General features: G+C 35.9%; 1 protein-coding gene and 5 pseudogenes across 1 annotated transcript; all 6 read left to right on the top strand.

The window, feature by feature from the left end:
- Positions 1 to 8,043: 8,043 nt before the first annotated feature.
- LOC114530771 lies at positions 8,044 to 8,614 on the top strand (the record flags this gene model as incomplete). Its single annotated transcript, XM_028552392.1, has 1 exon — positions 8,044 to 8,614. A coding segment is annotated over exon 1 (571 nt), but the record flags the coding sequence as incomplete, so codon positions are not given.
- A 12,864-nt stretch (positions 8,615 to 21,478) lies between these two features.
- LOC114530836 lies at positions 21,479 to 21,597 on the top strand (annotated as a pseudogene).
- Positions 21,598 to 21,720: 123 nt separating this feature from the next.
- Positions 21,721 to 21,839, top strand: LOC114530848 (annotated as a pseudogene).
- A 122-nt stretch (positions 21,840 to 21,961) lies between these two features.
- LOC114530842 lies at positions 21,962 to 22,079 on the top strand (annotated as a pseudogene).
- Positions 22,080 to 22,204: 125 nt separating this feature from the next.
- LOC114530838 lies at positions 22,205 to 22,323 on the top strand (annotated as a pseudogene).
- A 124-nt stretch (positions 22,324 to 22,447) lies between these two features.
- On the top strand, positions 22,448 to 22,566 carry LOC114530832 (annotated as a pseudogene).
- Positions 22,567 to 22,983: the final 417 nt, after the last annotated feature.

Here is a 22,983-nt window from a genome sequence, read left to right as displayed (position 1 = left end):
CTCGCTAGAATGCGCCATTCCGGCCGGTTTTGCTTAAGCTCTCAACCACCAGACAGTTCAAAACGCAAACAACGCAAGAAAACAGATAAAATTGCAATCTTTTGTTGATCTTTTGCTTCTAGCTTTAACACAATGAAGAACACTTTTAAAATGTGGAAAATTTTGGCGGGTGAAAGCGCGTTTTTATTTTCATAAGCTTGTGCTTCCATTGTAATGAGACCAGTACTTTTTCCTATCGACACAGCACGTATCGGCATGTAGCCATGTACAAATTCTCCTATAGTTTACCGTTCAATTTTGTTTTCAAGTTTTCTTATAACCCTAAAAATATATGCAATTCTTCAAGAATCAAAAGATTCATATTTCAAAAGCAAACGGTGGTTGGTAAAACTCTGCGTCTCTTGACACCATAAAAAGCTAGTGTTTCTATAGTCTGTTTATTAAACAATGAGCGTCGGAATGTCGGATCATTATGTGTAGTAGCTGGAGAAAGTTGTGGAATAAAATAAAGCTCTTCGGGAGCAAATGAAGCAGATGGCGGACAACGAGAAGGTAATACTAGGCGACCTGCACAAGAAGATTGATTGTCTTCAATCACAAAACTCCTCAAGACGTGCACGACAGACAGGGCCATCTTTACGAATTCCAAAACTCTGCAAGGTATGTATGTACCACTGCTATGTTGAACTATGTGCATTAAATATTTATATCTTCTACATTATATGTATTAATGAATGTCCGAAGCGTTAATTTTTTACATCGCCACAAGGAAACACAGCAGTTGAGGTATTTCTTTTGTTTAACTTTTATCTTATATTGGCATTTTATTCAAAATTGAGAGTTTATAAGGAACTTAAATAAAGTAATATTTTTTTGGATATTCAACGGAAAGTGGCGATATGCGTTATTATAATTAGTCAGTGTTCTATATTTTAGCGCCAAAAATGTCCTGCTGTGAAGATATTTGGTCACCTGTTTGTTTTACATAGCATTAGCTTTATCTGTATAATATAGCATTTACCAAGAGCATACCATTATAAAATTATAAACTAGATTTACAAGTGAGTAACTAGCTCCTTATTATACATGTTTTATACTGTACAGAATGATGTCCGAAGGAAACTGAAGCTACTTGAGGATTCAAGAGAAAATGAGTTTGTTCGCTTGAATGAAAGGTATTGAAACTGCCATGCCCCATGATAACATAATAATAAATGTTGAATTTAGGTGATAGTTCAGAGATGCATGATATTTGATAATGGCTTAGAACTAGTCCAATTCACCCTTTTTACCTCGCGTGCGTAGCGCAGCGAGGTCTTAATTTGCCCAGCGTTTATTTTTCTGTCGTGTCGAGAATTTTATTGGTTGAGGCCAAGATCCGGCGCCATATTTGGAAAACTGAATGCGAAATTAAGCGCCATATTTGGAAAACTGAATGCGAAATTAAGCGCGTGATCGTGGCGTGATGGCCACGACGCATGATCTGCTCGCCCTGCTGTTTTCAATCTCATTGCTTCTCTATTCCTGAATCCTGATCAATAGCGAGCAATTTCGACAAGCTCTTTGAGAAATATGGCTATCCTTCGTTTGTTTTTCAACGACAATCCCTTGACTCGCCAGGGAGCTGTATGTAATCGCAGAGAAAGGCGAGGAGACGGTCAACGTGCTGTCGACAATTCCTTAACATGCCAGGAAGCTTTATGCAATGGAAGAGAAAGGCATGGAGATAGTCAACGTGCTATCGCTACCGACCCCGTTCACAGGTCGACCACAACGGTGGGTGATTGTGATCAAAGACAAAGCAAATCTATGAATCTATCGAAATCTTATGAGAAACTGAATCTACCAGACAAAGACAGTACACATGATACTGAAAAATACATGAAATCACGCAGACAAAATGTCACACGCAGAAAGCGCGATAGAGAGCCGTCAAGAATAGCAGTGAATTACGACACTGAAACAAGACAATCACGAAAGTCGCATGTCAGAAGACGTGATAGAGTACCAAAAGACTCAATTTGTCCACGTGAAAGCAAAACCAGAACCGAACAAGGAAATCGTGAATTAAATTCGTCAACAACTTTTACTGGAGATGTCAATACTCCTTTACCAGTCCGTGGACAAGACCTAAGATCACGCCATGATAGATTTCTGTACGACAAACCTATGGACAAACGTTGCAAAATGTCTGTTTACTCAGTGAAAATCGCAAAAATCAATTACAGTGCAAAGCACCATGTTCGCCCACGTGATCGAGAGCCGAGCAGATTTCCTGCTAAAAAACTATGTCGTTTTATGAGGAAAAGCAGAAAGATGAGAAGTAGCTTTCGAAGATATATTAGGAAGAATGTACCGAGATCATCTCGTATCTTTCGCTTACTTGATGCATCAAGTCATGAACGCAAACGATTGCTCAATGAACAAGTAAGGTACTGTTGTTGTAGACTAAGTTGTCGTCATATAAAATCCAAACAAAAACAGTGTTTGCCACTACGTCTAACATGCAAAATTGGCAACTGCAAGAAGCGTAAATTATGTAAAATAGTTCCTAATTATTCAACAAAATTTAAATGCAGTACATACAAGAACCTGAACCACATGATAAATTGCTGCAAGTTTTATCTTAGTGGAGACATAGAAACGAATCCTGGACCTGTATTTGTTGAGCCTAGTAAAACTATTCATGCGCCATACAGTCAGGCTAATGTTGCTGTATTTGGCACCAACGCAGGTCAACAATGTGTAGCTATGAGTTTATGTGCTTTGATATTTAAGTACAGTAATACATCAATAACCCAACCAGAAGATCTTATTGAAATTATGAATGTTGGAAATGAATTGTATTCTGCTTTGTCAAGGTTATCTAGACAAACATATTTACTGTTAACTGAATTACCGAACACGATTACATTTCTAGATACAAATTACCAACTTGAGTTCAGTGAAAGTTACACTGGTGGCCTCCATGTATATAATATTGATGAAAACGTTCCTTATGTTATGCCTTTTGTTTGTGCTATGCAAATTTTGTTACAAGAAAATTATGCTTCATTCCTTGTTACAATTGGATGCAATACGGTGTCAGTATATTTGATTCCAAATGGCTCCCTAAAAATATTCGATTCACATGCAAGAGATTCCTTTGGTATGGCTCAATCACATGGGACATGTGTATTGTTAGAAGTAACCTCTGTTGATAACTTAGCTGAATATTTCAAAAGCTGTTACAGAGGTGATGTTTTGTTTGAATTGAAAGGTGTTAAAATTGCTACAGCAAATGAACAGTCGACAAGTAGCATAAATGACCATGTAAAACCAGATGGGTTGGTGTCAACTTTACCTGAAGGAACTGACCAAACCGACACATTCACATTTCCAGAACTTTGTGCAATATACATTTACTCTATTTGCTTTTCCACAATTAAATCATGTACATACTGGGATAATTTAACAAGGGATGCTATAGCAGAAAATGCTAAGTTATTTTATGAATCCCTGAAAATAAAAAATAAGATTATGCCTGAGGACTTCCCACAAAGGTTATCAATACTTGATGCTGAGGTGGACATAGTATACACAACAAGGCAATATGGCATTTTATCTGTTCTGAATAAACATCTACTTGTGAGGTCAATCTCAATGAATACTGCAAACAACACTGGGTTTTTAGTGTGGTTTTCTGATTTCTGTTTAGCTGGCATATTCAACCATAAAAAATCTGGTACACAATACTATTTAATTGCATACAATAGATTGCTGGAAAAAATTGGAATTGAAATTTGTGATAACTCAAGTTTTCTCATTGATAAACTGTATGAATTTTCTATGAAAGTAAATTGTGAAAATGTGTCATATGATATTCAATTTTTACTATGTTCACACAAGTTGTCAAATTCAGATAGACAGAGAGTAGTAAGAAAACACAAGTCATCTAGAGACAAAAGAACAATATCAGAAAAACGTAAAAGTAATTATAAAAATTTGGAACCTGCAGAAAAAAAACAATGTTTAGAAAAAAAGCAAACAAAATCAAAAGAAAGTTATAGATCTATGGATCCTTTAAAAAAGAAAGCACTTCTTAGTATAAGATCTGAAGTGTACAAATCAACAAGTGATATGAAAAAGAAAGCCCTTATTGAAAAAAATGCTAATAAATATGGCTCAATGAACCTTTGTGAGAAACGTGAGCTTCTCAATGAGAAAGCTGAAAAGTACAAATCCATGCGATCAGACATAAATCACTGTATATCAAGATTTAAAACTAAAATAAAAGAAGGCCCATTTTTTGTATGTTCAGTTTGTCAGCGGTTGCTGTATAGGAAATCAGTTATTTTATTGCAAAATCATACATATGACAATAGTATGGCTGAAGTAATCACAGATATTAAATCATTTGATGGAAACCGGTACATTTGCAAAACATGTCACTCAAAAGTTTCAAAGGGTAGAACACCATGTCAAGCAGCGTGTAATGACATGTATATTGACAAAGTACCAAATGAATTGATGTGCTTAGAAAAACCAGAGCAGATTCTGATTGCACAAAGAATAGTTTTTGAGAAGATTATTGTGATGCCAAAAGGACAGCAGAAAAAAGTTAAAGGAGCAATATGTAATGTGCCAGTTGAATGTGACCAGTCCTGTAATATTTTACCTCGACCACCAGAAAGATCTGGCATCATTATGTTAAAACTGAAAAGGAAACTTGAATTCAGGGGTCATGTGTATTTCCAGGCAGTTCGCCCTCAGTTTGTTTTGAATGCCTTAAACTGGCTTAAAGTCAACAACCCATTGTATCATAATATAATAATTGATATTAACAGGCTTGGAAATAATTTGTTAAGCCTCCAGGTTCAGCAATACTGTAATAATGATTGCACAATAAACAAAGATGACATGCCAACAACAGCACCATCACATATTACAGATGCAAAGGATCATGATGTTGATGATGACATTGAAGAACAAGATGACCCTTTAAATGAGCATCGCCAAGCACCTAACGAGACATGTTTCCAATCTGTATTACCAGATTACCCAATTACAATTACACAAAACAGTAATAATTGCTCCTTAGGTACTGAGGTATACAACATTGCACCTGGTGAAAACAAACACCCTGTTTCATTAATGATGGATAAAAATTGTGAAGAGCTTGCATTTCCAGCATTGTTTCCAAAGGGTAGATTTGGCTTCACACATGAACGGGAGATTAAATTGTCACCAGTAAAATACTTCAATGCTAGACTTTTGCATTATAGTGGAAGATTTGCAACCAACCCAGAATACCTGTTCTTTGCCCAGTTTATAACAGAACAAAAGAAGGTATCTGACAGTATCAACATAGCCTTGAAAAAAATGCAAGGACAGTCTGTTACTGCATCTGAAATAAAATCAAATGTAAACAAATTAAAAGGGTTGATATATCAAGATCAAGCATATTTATTTTTAAGACAGATTCCAGGTACACCACCATATTGGCAAAAATTTATGTATGAAGTAGTAGCAATGGTGAAACAATTAGGAATTCCAACATGGTTCATGACACTATCATGTGCTGATCTCAGATGGCCAGAACTATTTCAAATTATCGCAAAAACACAAGGTAATGACATCACAGAAGAGGAAATTGAAGCATTATCTTACAATGAAAGATGTTCAATGTTGAATCTTAATCCTGTTGTTATTGCAAAACACTTCCAACATAGAGTGGAAACATTTTTCACTGAAGTGTTACTTTGTCCAAGTAACCCGATTGGAAAAATAATCTACTATGCACTTCGTATTGAATTTCAAATGAGAGGATCACCTCATTTACATGCATTAATATGGACCTCTGATTGCCCTAAACTAACATCTAATGATAAGGACACCTATATACAATTTATTGATAACCATGTTCAGGCCAACCTTCCAGAGAAAAACACAGAACCAGAATTACATGAGTTAGTCAATACTTATCAAAAGCACAACCACTCAAAAACCTGTAGAAAATACAAAAATGTCAGTTGCAGGTTTAATTTTGGTCAATTTTTCACAAACAGAACAATTGTAGCAGAACCTCTCAGTGATGAATTAGACGAGGGAGTTAAAACTAACTTACTTGAAAGGCGAATGCAAATCTTAAATCCAGTCAAACAAAAGATTGATGACATTCTTAATCCATCCAAAACAACTAGTTATGATGCCTCATTAACTGAGTCAGATATTTTAAAGTCTTTGGACATCACTGAAGATCAATATTACTGGGCATTATCCATTTCTCCTGATTCAGACTTTGAGCTACATCTTAAAAGGCCTGTATATAGCTGTTTCATTAATAATTATTTTGTTGCTGGTATCAAGGGCTTTGCAGCAAATGTAGACTTGCAACCTGTATTCAATCACTATAAATGTATAACATATGTATGTTCATACTTTACGAAAGACGAGACTGAATGTTCACAAGCTATTATGAATGCAGCAAAAGAGGCTAAAGCTGAAAACATGAGCATTAGAGATATATTAAAAAAAGTTGGTGCTGCCTTTCTATCCACAAGAGAAGTGAGCTCGCAAGAATGTGTTTACCGTGCAATGCCTGAACTTTGGTTGAGAAAAATATTCCCCAAAACAGTATTTGTTAACACAAATGTCCCGGAACAGAGGATCCGGATGACTAAAACTGAGCAAGAGCTTGATGAACTAGATGATGATAGCACTGATATATTTAAATCAAATATCATTGAACGTTACATCATTAGACCAACATCTATACCCATAGTTGACAGCATGTGTCTTGCAGAATTTGCTGCATACTACTACAAAGATTATAAAGTAGATTGTGAAACACAAGATGCCCAGCCAGGTCTGCTAACAGATGACATAATTGAAAACCAAAGTACAGTTAGCAATACAATAAAAGGTTTGCCAAAAACAATTAAATTGCTTAACAAAAATGAGTATATGAAATGTCGAAAAGTAAAAGCTGTGTTAAGGTACCATACACCAAGTAAAGAAAAAAAAACAGAATTATATTTCCACCACCTACTTATGCTTTATTACCCGTGGCGAGATGAAAAGAATTTGTTAGCTTCTGACCAAACATATACATCCAAATTTTATGAAGCTGATGTCCACGAAACTGTGCAACTCAACAAATCAGTATTTGAACCTGATGCAGATGCCATTAGTGAAGCATTTGACCTACTGAAAGCTAACGAAGGCAATGTTGGTCCATCATTTGATGCACTTAATGACCAGGAGAATTCAGATATACTAGATGAGATGCCAGACGATATAAACCAAAATGAATCATTCAATCAACAGATTCCATCACATCTTGACCCAGCACAATGTAATAATGAGTCCACACCTGGAGCCATAGCAACATACCACCAACCAACTCAGATATCTGATGATGTTTTACGTCAAAATATCAGATCCCTAAACAAACAACAGCGTCTTGCATATGATATATTCCTCTCATGGTGTCGCAATAAAATGAAGAACTTAAACAGTCTAAAGCCAGTTGACATAGACCCAATCTATCTGTTCTTGACTGGAGGTGGTGGTGCTGGAAAAAGTCATGTCATTAAGACAATATATCACACAGCAGTTAAGACATTTAGACACCCTCCAGTTAACCCTGAGTTACCAACTGTACTGCTGATGGCACCAACTGGTGTAGCTGCAATAAATATTGATGGAACAACAATTAATACTGGTCTTGCTATCCCTAAAGAAGCTGGTGATATTGTACCACCATTGTCTGACCAAAAGAAGACACAATTAAGATTAACATTGTCTGAGTTAAAACTTATTGTAATAGATGAAATTTCTATGGTAGGAAATACAACTTTACTTCATATCCACCAAAGATTGAAAGATATATTCGGTACACCAAGTTCTATGTTATTTGCTAGAATCTCTATTATAGTTGTAGGTGATCTTTGTCAACTACCACCAATACGTAAGAAATTTGTTTTTGATACTTACAGGAATAATATTTATAATTTATGCCATCCATGGAGAGTATTTCAAATGATAGAGCTTGTCGAAATCATGAGACAAAGAAATGATAAAGCATTTATTGAACTTCTTAACAGAGTAAGAACTGCCACACAAACAAAAAATGATATAAAGGTAATCCAATCAAGATCAATATCTCCAGATGACCCTAATTATCCATCACATGCACTCCATATTTGGGCAGAGAACTCACCAGTTGACAAGCACAACAATGAGAAATTGCAAGAACTTTCTGGACCATTGTTTATTCTAAAGGCTAAAGACCAATTCCCACCAAATGTCAAGAAACAAGATATTGATACAGTTCTAGCAAGAAAACGATCTGAAACAGGTGGACTTGATTTGGAAATTCATATTAAACAAGGTGCCAGAGTGATGCTCACAACTAATATTAGCATTGCAGATAGACTTATCAATGGACAAATGGGAACTGTCTTTAAAGTTGATGTTAATCCAATTAACCGGAAACCAACTGTTCTTTACATTAAATTTGATGATCCAAATGCTGGTAAAAATCTTCTAAATACCACTAGCAATGTTTTGGCAAGAGAACATCAAGTTGTCCCAATTGAACCTGTGTTGGCAAAGATCAAGATTAGGCCAGGTAAACCATCATCTCCAGAAATACAGAGAGTACAATTTCCTGTGACACTAGCTTGGGCATGTACTGTACATAAAGTTCAAGGTTTAACACTTGATCAAGTGGTAGTCAGCACTGAGTTAGTAAAACAGAGAGCATTTAACTATGGACAAATTTATGTTGCCTTAAGCAGAGCAACCTCTATACAAGGTCTGTACATTTTAGGGGAGATTGCAAGTAAAGATATCAAAACAAATCCAAAAGTTCTTGAAGAATATGAGAGACTGAGGAAAGAGATTGTTTGTCATCCAGTCACTACCTTGCAACATGATAATGAAGCTGTAACCATAACACTTTTAAATATCAGATCTCTTAAAAAACATTGCATTGATATTAAATGTGATTCAAGACTTTTTACTAGTGATGTTATAGCCCTTACTGAAACTCAGTTGGTTCCATCTGATTGCGACAAAGGAATTATTGATACCCTTAGTCCCTTTAGACTGTATCGCCAAGACCATGTCAGTGATAAGTATTCAAGTATGGCAATCTGCTCAAGAAATACTGTTGATATCAGAGATTTTGAATATTTCCCTTCACTAAATGCAATGAAATATGAAGTGGTTAACAACATCTCTAATGGGACACAAAATGTTCTTCTCCTCTACCGAAAACAGAACTCTAATGTCTCACAATACATAGAATGTTTAAGATATCTCCTCACAAGTAGTACAGTTGATATAGTTCTTGGGGATTTTAATATTAATTACTTTAATGATAATCAAGTTGAACATCTTAAATCATTAATGGAGTCTTTGAATTATATTCAAATTGTAGCAAAGTCGACATTTGTATCTTCTGGAAGCCTATTAGATCATGTTTACATCAGATCAACAGCAGTTCAAATAATTGAAAATGATGTCATCAGTGTTTATTATTCAGATCATGATGCTGTGAAACTTACAATTATCTCTAAATCCTAAGCTATTAGTTTAAAATTTCAATTACTGTATACCAAGACTACTACACCTACTGTGACGTACATAAAAAAAATAAATGTTATCCCACTGTAACTGTAACCGTTGTGATGCTGCTCTGCCAATATATGGTTGACCATCAATCAGTCTTCTACATTATTACCTATACAGCCTATTAACAATCTCTAAGGTTTAACTGGTTTTTTGTACTTTTCAGTTCTGTTTGATGTTTTTATTAGTAAGCGGCCTAGCACAACCAGAACCAAAGCACCACCTAATGGTGTGTGTACTGGTATCATGCAGTCCTGAAAAGGATTGATACATCAGTCCTGAAAATGACTGATACAAAACCTACATACATGGGCATCACCGACCCCATGATGACAAGTGACAACACATGGTAAGTATATTGTGTGGTTATCATTATTAAGCAATGTAATGTGTCACAGGCCTGTCAAAGTTTAATATTCTTTGTCATAAAAGCAAATTGATTGCAATGGTGTTAAGTCTAATCATATTTTCCATGTGTTTTACAGACATCAAATTAATAAGTTCACTAACTGTATGGAACTTCTGACAGCATCTACACTGCCGAGCCGAAAGGGGTACGATGAACTCCATTCAAACATTACTGCTTCAGTATAATTTATGTGGAGATGGCATGTTGTGCCAAACAATGGAACAATTTTACAAACGTTGAACCCTGGCCTTGCGACACCATCTACAGTCTGCCTATAGACAAAAGGGATATGATGAACTCCATTCAGACCAAACATTTCTGCTTCAGTGTACCATGGAGATATTTCTGCTTCAGTGTACATGGAGATGGTACATTGTGTCACACAATGGAACAATTTTACAATTGTTCAACCTGTGGTGCTCCCCTACTGACACCATCTAAACTGCCGAGCCGAAAAGGGTATGATGAACCCCATTCAAACCAAACATTTCTGCTTCACTCTACATAGAGGTGGTACATTGTGCCACATAATGGAACAATTTTACAATGGTTGAACCTGTGGTGTTGCTTGGAATCCCTAACTTTATCATCATTGGAATTTTTGTACTTGTTATTATACGATTTTTTTCTCTCACTTTCTTTCTTTTTGAATTCATTATTCATCCTTCTATTTTTCATATATTCTTTCATGTATTTTCTCCTTTTTTGAATAGTTTTCGCAGAAACGAGATTTTCTGAGATAATCTTATTACTATCTGATACAGAATTTTGTGGTTTTGTTTTACTAGCTCCTATCTGATTTTCTATTTGTCCACGAAATTGATTAATTAGCCTGGTAGAAACATAATGTAGTTCCTCAAGATGCCCAATGTAAATTTCTTTTACATTTGCTACAGACTGAGCATAAATAGAAGTCACAATTGTAGTTTCATTGAAATTTTGGGAACTTTCTGTGATGTGAATTCTTAAATTATTTATATTTGCAACAGCTTGTATGATAATATGGTCGGCCCATGACCCTAGCTTTGACATGTTTTGTAAATATTGGGACCATGATTGTTCAGTATTAGACTCTATGAAATATTCTGGGCAAAGAATTAAATGTTGGATTGCATTAGCTCTTATTTGGGCATGACGAGTCTCTGTTCCATAAAGCTGATGACTTATACTACGAAAAAAACAGTTACCATCGCCGACAATGTTCACTGGTTTTCGTCCTATTCGAGCTAGTCTTGTGGTCAATACTTACATATTTGATATATTTTCAGGACCTGGGTTTAATTCTACATCACCAGACAAAAATAAGATATTTCTGGCAGATGTTTTTACTCTTTGCATATTATATTTAGTAGTGTGTATAAATTTGATATGTCTAGCGCTGTTTGGCGTACTAAACGATTTGTGTTTCTTCGTTCTCGTACGGTTTCTAGCATTTATATGTATCCGACTTGGCATGTTGTCCGTTAAGATATGTTTATGTGCAATTCTCTGTTCTTTCTTAATAAACTTTGCAAGAAACCGCCTTCTACAGTTTCTATATTTCCACATATACGCATTTGTCTGCTGCTGAATAACATTTTTCCGGTACCTAGTTGAAAGCAATTTGTGAAAGCCGGATGATTCAGGAATAGACTGCTTAATAAACCGTTTTATTATACGCCTACATTTTTTATTTTTGTACATTAAATGGACCAACTTTCTAACAGTAATTCTAGACGGCTCTCTATCTCGCCTTTTAACATGTTTTAATTGTTTATTTCGCGATCTGCTTCGATCAAATTTATTCCATGGACGACGAGTACCTGGCATGTATAATGCTTCTTGTACTATATTTCCATTTAAATTGTCACATTTTGCTAATGCAGTATAGTTACGGTTCTTTGTTTCTGTACTAAGATATTGACATGTTTTAGAACAAGTCTCATTCACCTCTGACTTTAAATACGCAAGGTCATGTTGTGTTACATTAACCATTTTCATATTGTCATTCAATGTCATTTTAGGTTTCAATTGTATTACAAATTGTATAGCAGTGTTTATAGCAGTTTTAATAAGCTTTGATTCACATAGTTTCTTAAGCTAAGATCCCATAGTCATAGATTCTTCTTTGCAATGAACACAATTTTCCACCGTTGTGCTAGACCCGTGAACAGGGTTTGTGACGGTAACACATTGGCTACCTCCTTGCCTTTTTCTTCTATTGCTTAAAGCTCGCTGGCAAGTCAAGCGATTGACGATAACACGTTGGCTATCTGCTTGCCTTTTTCCTCGATTACATGAGGCTCGCTGGCAAGTCAAGCGATTGGCGATAACACGTTGGCTATCTTCTCGTCTTCCTCGTTTTAATAAAAAGCTCTGACGAGTCAAGAGTTTCCTAATATGAGTTTTGCCTTGTAAACAATTCTTCCTTGTAAATGCCATTCTACACAACCTTGTTTACACTTTTACAGACTCTGCTATTTTTGATCTATGAGCGGCGGTGGTGCGTCGCTGCCGTCGCATAATAAATGATTAATAAATTTCATACGCAAGGCAATCAAATTTTTTATGAGCAGCGTGTTGTTCACGCGCGCTGGTCATGATTTTGTTACTTTGACATGCGTGATAGTCACATGTACATTTACTAAATAGCCAATAAATATTACATTTGAATCACATGTTTTTCGCATGTTATGGTCGTGGCTTGGATAATTTTCTTCCGTTAGTATTTCCTGTCAGGCCTGGGTCACTTTATTTAGGCGTCAATTATTCATCACATCAACATTGCCTGCTCCATGTGGCCAGAACATACGGTACAGATTTAATAGCGACTAGACATACAGAGTATAAAATCGAGTTATTTTCGTTAAAAGAATGTCTTCAAGGAAGAAAGTAACGAAATGTCACGAAAAACTCTCGAAAGTAACGAAAGGCGTAAAACAATGCGCTCCAATTGGCACAGAAACTGATCGAAGCGGTGTTGAGCATGAATCGCCAGGCACTTCGCTGAAAAGTTGGGCGTCAAAGAGTGGGGATGATTCAATCATTGGTTATGTGCATAAGCTTTCTCCACAAAAGCGGAACAAGAAAAACACTCTTGACTACGCTACTCTTACGCTGCAGACCGAAAACGAAAGGATTGACACTATTGTCTATTCCAAAAGCAAAAGACCTTTGCTTTCCGACAGCATCACTAGCCATACGCCAGTCAAAATACGAAGATTTACGAAAACTTCTGACGGACAAAAATTGATTATAAACGACATGACAAGAGTATCCATCGCTAACCAAAGTGAATATTCTTTTCAATATAAGCCGTTGGATTTCAAAATCTCCCAAATCAAGGAAGTGTTAGAATCAGGTGAAGAGTGGGATACGGTTTCTATACGTGCTAAAGTAGTTCATCTGTCTGAAGTAACCGAGGTGGGTGGCCAAAAGAAATTAAAACTGGCGCAGGCAACATTGGCTGATGAAACGGCATCAATTACTGCTGATATTTGGGAACAACATATTTCTATGATCGAAACTGAGAAAATGTATCTACTTCAGGATCTTCGCCTTCGAATTTGGTATGGTAATAAGAAAATTAGCACGACCATAAATTCAACTATCACACCGTTAAACGACGACAGCTTTGAACCAATTACTATCCAACAGCAAGATATCCAAAATGACTTCGTTAGAAGTATTACCGTCCCGAATATATTGTTCGTACAGAAAGTTGAGTCGTCGATAAAATGCTGCGCCTGTTCAAGAAAAGTGTTACAATCTACCGACTGTAAATTCGTTTCTTGTGACAGGTGTGGTTCGACCATGAGGATACGAGACTGCAACAAGCAAATTTGTGCGAACGTTGCTGTCAAATGTGGAACTGATGAACTGAATTTGACAATTTTCCAGAGTACATTGTCAAGCGTTGTAGAAGGCGATCTTTCGGAATTTGATAACGAAAAAATCGCGCATATACTTCTAAATTTTGAAAATTTGCGCATCAAATACAATACCTCCACTATGGTGGTCACTGAATTAGCTGTTGAATGCAAGGAATGTTAAAGAGTGGCTCAGTGGCGGAAATCTACCGTTATGCGTTTCTAGACTTTGACACAGATAGTATTAGAACACTCTATTGATGGGAAACATTGCACGATATTCCGTTGCATGTACAAACATTATAAATATAGAATTATGTGGCAATATAGCAACAAGTCGAAGGAATATTGCTCGCAATGGAACACCTGGTTTGACTGTTATATTGATATTTTGGCCAATTTGGGGTAATTAAGTATTAAGTAATAAACTTTTAGGGCATATTTTGGGAACAAATAAAAGCGATAAGTTTGATTTTATGACGTTTCTATGCTATTTCTTGCATTATTTTCAATCTACATGATTGCCTTAGCTTTGTAATTTAAATTACAAAGCTAACGCAATCATGTAGATTTATAATAATTACTTGAAAATGGTGCAAGACATAGCATCGAAAGTTTTTTATTTGTTTCCAAAATTAAGTTTGTGGAATAATTGCACCATGCTATTGACATGCAGTATTCATATTGTTATTTTTATTTTATTGATATTTTGTTCTCTTTGCCGAAACTGAAAAATAAAATTGCAGATTCACTGTCATTATCTTTGTGTTAACGTTGCGACGCATAAAACTCGGCAACAATTAAAATTTCCTCGGCCAAATTAAAATTTTATAAGCAATGTGTTGTTTTGTCAAATAAATTATGGATTTTGAAAAGAATCGAGGTATTTATTATACATGCCTACATCATCATTTACTATTTAAAAACACGCACAAATGGAGATTGGCATGCCCAAATCCCTAGTGTTATAGCTATCCCCCCTTATTATACCCCCCTATTCGTTTGTACGATGTATCATATATTTTTTTGGTTTGTCAAATAAATTATATGGATTTTAAAAAGAATCGAGTAAAAAAATTAAAAAAAAACCTTCAAATTTAAATCAAAACTTCACCATCAAACTCAAAGCCAGGAAGTTTAAGAAATAAATCATTCCTCGTCATGGTGATGGTTCAGCGTTTCGCATCCCCGTGTTTTAGGTATCCCCATGCTCAGATCCCAAGTGATATGCGCATCCCCGGTTGGCATGCTGAAACACTGAATGACTATAATAGCCGACGCTCCTCATGAGTCATGCACGTATTGTGGTATCGCGATTGAAACAGTAAATACAGAAAGGATGCTTTCGATGGCGACAGTTATTGCTGGCTGAAATCGAAACGCTGAACCATCCAATTCCAAAATCCAATTGACCTCACTTGCGGCCACGAACATTTATCTGTTTATTTATCTACATGATTCTCTGTTTGTTAACACGAGGAGCGGACACATCCACACATTGTGTGCCTATTCTTATAATAGATGGACTACCACCAATCAGCGCTCCATGCCTAGCACAAGCAACGCGAGGTTAATGCCTAGCGGGCATCTTGTTATTATCTTGAACTGACATGCCAGTGTATGTAGGTAGAGAAAATAACAAAATGCTTTGGTTGAACTGTGTACCGCTTGCTACCTGGTAGCAGTACACAGTTCAATCGAACCCTTTTTATTATAACTGCCCATTAATATAATGCACAATATGCACCCTGCTTGTTTTTTTTTACCATGCCTATCACCAAGCAAACTTACCCATCAAGGGGGTCTTGGCAGATAATGGGTTAACCAAGAAATCTGCCAGCTTTAACATTAATACACAATTATGCACCCCATGTACCTTATTTTATTATTTTACTCTGTCTAATGCCACATAATTTGACTAAAACCAGACAATTTTTGAACATGGGAAGGGAAGAGTCCTGCTGGCTGATGGGTTATTGTTGATTTTGATGTGTTAACTTTTTTCTTGTCTGATTTTTCTATCTGTAATTCAGTACTTTTTATTATCAAACAAAGTTCTGCCAGCATAATTTTATGTGTTCAAATACACATGAATGATCATGAATGTGCATAATAATATAACTTCATGCTACATTGTGTCATGGTATTTATTGAAATACCATAAACCTCAAAATATAAGCCCCCCTGCAAAAAAATATATAAGCCTACCTGAATAAGCCCACTATGTTTTCTATTGCACTCAAATTACTCACTATTTTCCTGTTTATGACTGACAATAAATACTTTACAGTTTCTCTTGATTGTCCATGTAAAACCCTGCCCCCTGTAAATAAGCCCCCTGTACTGTATAAGCCACCAAAAATGCTTAAATGAGTGAATATTAGGGGGTATATAGCAAATATCCTATATGCATAAAATAACAGAAGTGAAAATTGTGCCAGCAGAAATTATAATATGCCTATACTAATAACTAAAGCCTTGTTCAAAAGGACCCAACATTGTTGACCCAACACAATCCAACAATTTTCAAATGACGTTTTGTGCTGTTTCAATCCCAATTATTTAAGGGCATAGGATTTCAATGCGGATAAATCTTATAAAATTTAAAAAAAAACTAAAAAATAAGCAGTTCATAGTTGCATGATGTTGGGCCAACATTGTTGCATCCATATAAACAGGTCCTAAGGCCCTAGGCGAGATCCCGCTCGCTAATACATTTCCCTATTGAAAGTTGTTTTCGTTTATATGAGAGGAGAGCCAGCCCTACCAGCCCTCTGATTTTGGACGCCATAATAAAAATAATGAGTTGCACAGAAGCCATTAAGTGCAACTTGCAAAACGAAGCCAGCCTTAGAAGTAGGGCTGATATTTCTCATGTAAACATGCGGTGAAAATCAGCCCTACTGTTAGGGCTAGCCCTTTGTGTAGGGTTCATATAAATTACAACAACCCCTAAATTCTAATTATTCCATTCTCACAGCATAGAATCAGAACATAACATAAAAGTGTTTCACACTGTGGTGACTGAACTGAAACTAGAATATGGGGGTGATGATAAATGCCCATAGACATTGTTGCAGTTGAAAGGTATGCATCTGATACTCACAAGTATTTGAATTGTATGGCTCCAGACAACATGTAAATGGAACCACAATGTGTGACAATTAATGTAACATTACAAGTGATTGACTTATTGTGTTGTTGAAGTATTTTAAATATTTTGTCTTGTTTGTTCCAATATATAACCCCCCCTGTGGATAAGGTCCAATCATATATATCATATACCCTTCAGAAATTTACGGAGACCATAAATGTTCCAGAAGACAGGGACTGGAAACGCAAGCTAAAGCGGTAACGTTGCTGATGCCACCTCCATGATACAGCCTAATTTAGCCTTATTTGGAACCCTGTAACTTCACTAAAAATATATTTCAGGACTTTGTATTTACATATTTTAAACAAGAATGGCAATGCTGGTGAAACTATCGACTTTTTACTCTTTTAGGGTATAACAAAGCTAAAAAGCACCATTGAATGCTTGTATTTTTATTGAGTACAGAAATAGCAGCATTGTTGTTATTGAAGAAGTTTAACGAAAACATTCAATGGAGATTTTTAGACTTGTTACCCAACCACCACCCCACCCCCCCGCCGGAGAAGTTTGAAAAGTCAATAATTTCATCGATATTTCTATTTTCGTCTTTACAAGAGTAAATGTAAAGTCTTGAAATGTTTTTAAAGTGAAGTTACAGGGTTCCAAATGAAGCGTATCATGGATGTGGCGTCAACTTTAGCTTGCGTTTCCAGTCCCTGTCTTCTGGAAAGTCTCTGCTGAGACTACTGAGAGTATTCTCCTTCAGAAATATGGGTTTTTGTAGACAGCCTACTGAAATTTCTCCAGAACTACTCTACCCCATAAGTAATTCATTATGGATGGGGTAGTTTTTTTATTAAGATTTTTTTTTTAATTTGGGCAACCCCTCAGAAAACTCTTCCATATTTCCACAGGGGCATGTGTATATTAAAGGTGACCCTTCATAAAACCATATCCACAGGGGGGGGATGTATATTAAATGGAATGGCCCACAGTATATCAGGCTTCCCAGTAGGAGGTGTTTTGAAAGCAGTAGGCAGCTGTATGTGGTAACAAAGGTACCACTCCCCTGCAGGAGGAAGGGGGGACATGGGTGGGTCTGAGGGAGTCTTGTTGTGAAATTTTAAAATTTATACCATCTAGCGTAGTTTTGGAGATTTGTCATAAAGAAATCTTTCCCTTGACATTTCTGTGGCATGGTTTGAGACATAACGGGCAATTATCTATGTACATATGCTATAGACGGGGAAAATTGCCAGGTGCCGGCTTCTATTGGGAACCCTGAGTATATATAGGGCATGAAAATAGTTAATCCAAATCTGTATTAATTTATACTCTGTGGATGAACCTAATTTTGCATTATCATAAAGTTCAGGCTTCAGTTGTTAAAATTATGTTTCTTGTGACATTTATTTCAAACTATCATGTATGTATATACAGGTAGTTTCATACTTAGTTTTGCTCAAAATGTCACAGACAACACATGATTCAACAGCTAAAAGCTTGGACTTTATGATATACATAGGGCCTTGCTGCCTACTGTAATCTCTAAATATCTTTCGTGACAGGTGCCTTTAAGACTTATGTGAAGTCTCGTAAGGTGCAAGAGAAAAGAAAGGAGAATGACTCCCATGCGGAACATGTGAAGAAATGCAGACGACAAGCAAGGAAGAGAGAAGTAAGTAGTGAACTGAACATATAGTGGAATGTTAAATATTTATACAGATTTAGAAAGATTAACTCGAGTTTATATTAATAGTCCAATGCCAGCAAGTACTGACTGACTTAACATCAAGTGTGATTTTATGAATTACGGCGCTGAGGGAATTGCCCCGCAATGGCTAACTACTGTAGATATTAAATTTGCGTGGTCAGGGATGTAATTGCACTTTGCAACTTGTCTTAGTTGGATTCTATTGGCTGGTTGTCTTTGCCAAACAAGTAGCGAGTTGGATGTTACCCTGCTGTGTGGCTTGAATGCGTTCTAGCTTCGCGCCAATCGCTTCAAAAGTTGAACATGCGTGCATAACACGATTCTTCGTTTTGCAAGATAGATTGGGATACTTGCAAGACAAGTTGCATAGTTGTTGTAACATCACTTATAATTTATATTTAAGAATCGTTTTCTATATTTAGAGTAGCTCATGTACTCCGATAGACCAGAAAGACCACCAATGGATACTTGTTTTAGTCAATTCAACACCTTTCATACTTTATAACTCTAACACATTTTGTCCTTTGATTTATAGAAATTGGGAAAACGCCTAAGATGCCTGGAAAAAAAGGACTGGTCTACCGAAAGAAAGGCTAAGTTAGTGAAGGCAATGCGAATGGAGTATATGTCAAGCGAAGAGAGCGAACATGAAAGCGAGTCACCGCACAAGACGAAGCAATATATTGTCAGGCCTTTAACGTGGCAAAGTAATGAGCTCAAGAGGTTTAAAAGAAGATTGGACAAAGGCCATTTGGATAGTTTGCCTGAACTAATAAAGAAACGGACATTGCCAAGGAGTGTAGGAGCACCCTCATCTCGAGAAACCCCCGATAATTGTTCAAAATGGGCATGTAATCAGTCTTCCAGTGTGAACTCAAGCCTACCATCACCTTCATCAACCTCAAGTACTAGTTCACCGTTAATCTCAAGTACACCGTTAAGTAGTAATGGGTCGAATGAGGAGCAAGCCATTAGCCCCTTAAGTCGCCGGTATGTACTGCAAGATTGATATAAACAAATATGTCTCTCCACAACTGCAGATAGTACAACAGTTTGGACATATAGAGTAGTTTGGACAGTAGGGTTTTGCAAACAGTTGCAGACTTTGTCTGATTATTTATGGGATTTTTTTTGAGGGGGCGTGATTGGTTAATTTGGTTGCTACGGAAACATAGTACTCTATCTTTGTATTTTATTATAAATATGATTTTTAAATTACATTTTTGAGAACATTTTGGTGTGAGAAATATTTACTTACCGTTAATTAATGAGCCATTACTAAGCATACTGTACAATTTAAAATTTACATTAATTGCTTATACTTGATTTGTGCATCAAAACAAGTATCATTTATGTACAATTTAAATTATATGCAATATAAATGCACATAAAAGTCGAATAACTCATTTAATTGTTTTGGTTACATGTGCATGAAAATATACTTGATATATAACATATATACAGCAATGATTTTAAAGGCATTGTAAAAGTGAATATTCTTTTCTCTCATTTATCCATTTTGGTTAAATGTGCGTAAACATAAACTTGATTTATAGCGATGATTAAAGGCAGTGTAAGAAGAATATAACTTCCTTTACTCTCATTTACACGTTTTGGTAAAATGTGCGTAAAAATAAACTTGATTTATAGCGATGATTAAGGCAGTGTAAAGAAGAATATAACTTCCTTTACTCTTATTTACCCATTTTGGTTAAATGTGCATGAAAATAAACTTGATTTATAGCAATGATTAAAGGCAGTGTAAGAAGAATATAACTTCCTTTACTCTCATTTACCCATTTTGGTTAAATGTGCGTAAACATAAACTTGATTTATGGCGATGATTAAGGGCAGTGTAAACAATAATATAACTTCCTTTACTCTCATTTACACGTTTTGGTTAAATGTGCATGAAAATAAACTTGATTTATAGCAATGATTAAGGGCCGTGTAAAGGTAAATATAGCTTCCTTTGCTCTCGTTTAAGCATTTAGGTTAAATGTGCATAAAAATATACATTGACTATACAGATGATTAAGGGAAGAGTAAATGTGAATACAGTTACCTATACTCTCATTTACGCATTTTGGTTAAATGTGCATAAAAATATACTTGATTTATAGCAATGATTAAGGGCAGTGTAAAGGTAAACATAGCTTCCTTTGCTCTCGTTGAAGCATTTACCTTAAATGTGCATAAAAATATACATTGCTTTATACAGGTGATTAAGGGCAGTGTAAATGTGAATACAGTTACCTATACTCTCATTTACTCATTTTGGGTAAATGTGCAAAAAAATAAACTTGATTTATAGCGATGATTAAGGGCAATGTAAAGATGAATATAGCTTCTTTTGCTCTTCTTTAAGCATTTAGGTTAAATGTAGCTAAAAATGTACATTGACTTTACACATGATTAAAGGGTAATAAAGCTTACTTTATCGCACCTTTACTTGTTGCTTAATGACCTTCATTCGAGTGACGTAAAAGAGCCATTAGCAATATTTAACCTACATTTACTTCAAATCTGTAAAGACGTCATTACCAAACTTTACAATTTTAGTGTAAATGTGTGTGAAGGGACTTTTCCAATCTTTATAGCGACAAGTTAAAGCTTAATAAAGGGACCATTAACATGCATTTATTTACCATTAACATGGTGTTAATGTTGCCATTTCGCGCTGTGATTCATAGAAAATTATTCCAATGTTCTCCTCAATTTCCCCAAATTGAATATTTTTTGATTTTATACAAAAATATTCATAGATCAAAAGCTCTTGTTTTCTCAAAGGCAATTTCTACGTCCATACCACTTGGAAAGCACTAGTTCTTATCTGATCACGGAAGTTAAAACAAGTCGGGCGAAGTTAGTACTTGGATGGGTGACCTCTTAGGAACACTTCGTGTCGTAGGCTCCTTTTGATTTATTCATAGCAAATTATTCCAATCTTCTCATCAATTTGCCCAAAGGAATATTTTTGTTTAACTTTCCCCAAAAATATTCATAGATCAAAAGCTGCTGTTTTTGCAAAGGCAATGTCTATGTCTATACCACTTGGAAAGCACAGGTTCTCGTCTGATCACCACAGTTAAAACAAGTCGGGCGAGGTTAGTACTTGGATAGATGACCTATTGGGAATACCTTGTGTCGTAGGCTCCTTTTGATTTATTTATAGAAAATTATTCCAATGTTCTGATCAATTTGCCCTAAAGGAATATTTTTTTTATTTTATCCAAAAATATTCATAGATCAAAAGCTCTTGTTTTCTCAAGTGCAATGTCAACGTCCATACCACTTGCAAAAAAAGGTTTTCGTCTGATCACTAAAGTTAAAACAAGTCGGGTGAAGTTAGTACCTGGATGCGTGACCTCTTGGGAATACTTCATGTTGTAGGCTCCTTTTGATTTATTCATAGAAAATTATTCCAATCTTCTCATGAATTTGCCCAAAAAGGAATATTTTTGTTTAACTTTCCCCAAAAATATTCATAGGTAAAAATTTCTTGTTTTCTCGAACAAGATGTCTACGTCCATACCACTTGGAAACCTTTGGTTCTCATCAGCTCACCAAAGTTTAAACAAGTCGGGCGAAGTTAGTCCTTGGATGGGTGACCTCTTGGGAATACTTCATGTCCTAGGCTCCTTTTGATTTATTCATAGAAAATTATTCCAATCTTCTCATCAATTTGCCCAAAAGGAATATTTTTGTTTAACTTTCCCCAAAAATATTCATAGATTAAAATTTCTTCTTTTCTTAAACAAGATGTCTACGTCCATACCACTTGGAAAGCACAGGATCTCGTCTGATCACCAAAGTTAAAACAAGTCAGGCGAAGTTAGTACTTGGATTGGTAACCTCTTGGGAATACTTCATGTCGTAGGCTCCTTTTGATTTATTCATTGAAAATTATTCCAATGTTCTCATCAATTTGCCCTAAAGGAATATTTTTTTTAATTTTATACAAAAATATTCATAGATCAAACGCTGTTGTTTTCTCTAAGTGTGCTGCTCCTTCAGGCAACGTTGAACATGTGTTGCCCTTCAGCAGCCGTATAACGAACGACGAAGCAATAGTTTTAAAATCTTTATTTACTAACGTTTGTCCGTAAAAAGAGTGTGCTTGTAAAGCGTAAATAATACACAAGCAAAAACGAAGGAAGGGCCCCCCCAGGTAGAACCCAGCGAGCCAATGAGAGCCGCTATAGCAGTAAATTAGCGCGAAATGAAGAAACAGGAAATACTAATATGTAAATGTAGTGTAGGGCCAGAACACTCCCCGTCTGGTACAACGGTACCACTA

Source organism: Dendronephthya gigantea, unplaced genomic scaffold, assembly GCF_004324835.1.
Source record: "Dendronephthya gigantea isolate DGI-Jeju-01 unplaced genomic scaffold, DenGig_1.0 000066F, whole genome shotgun sequence".
NCBI lineage: Eukaryota > Metazoa > Cnidaria > Anthozoa > Malacalcyonacea > Nephtheidae > Dendronephthya > Dendronephthya gigantea.
This window is presented reverse-complemented; position numbering and strand designations above follow the sequence as displayed.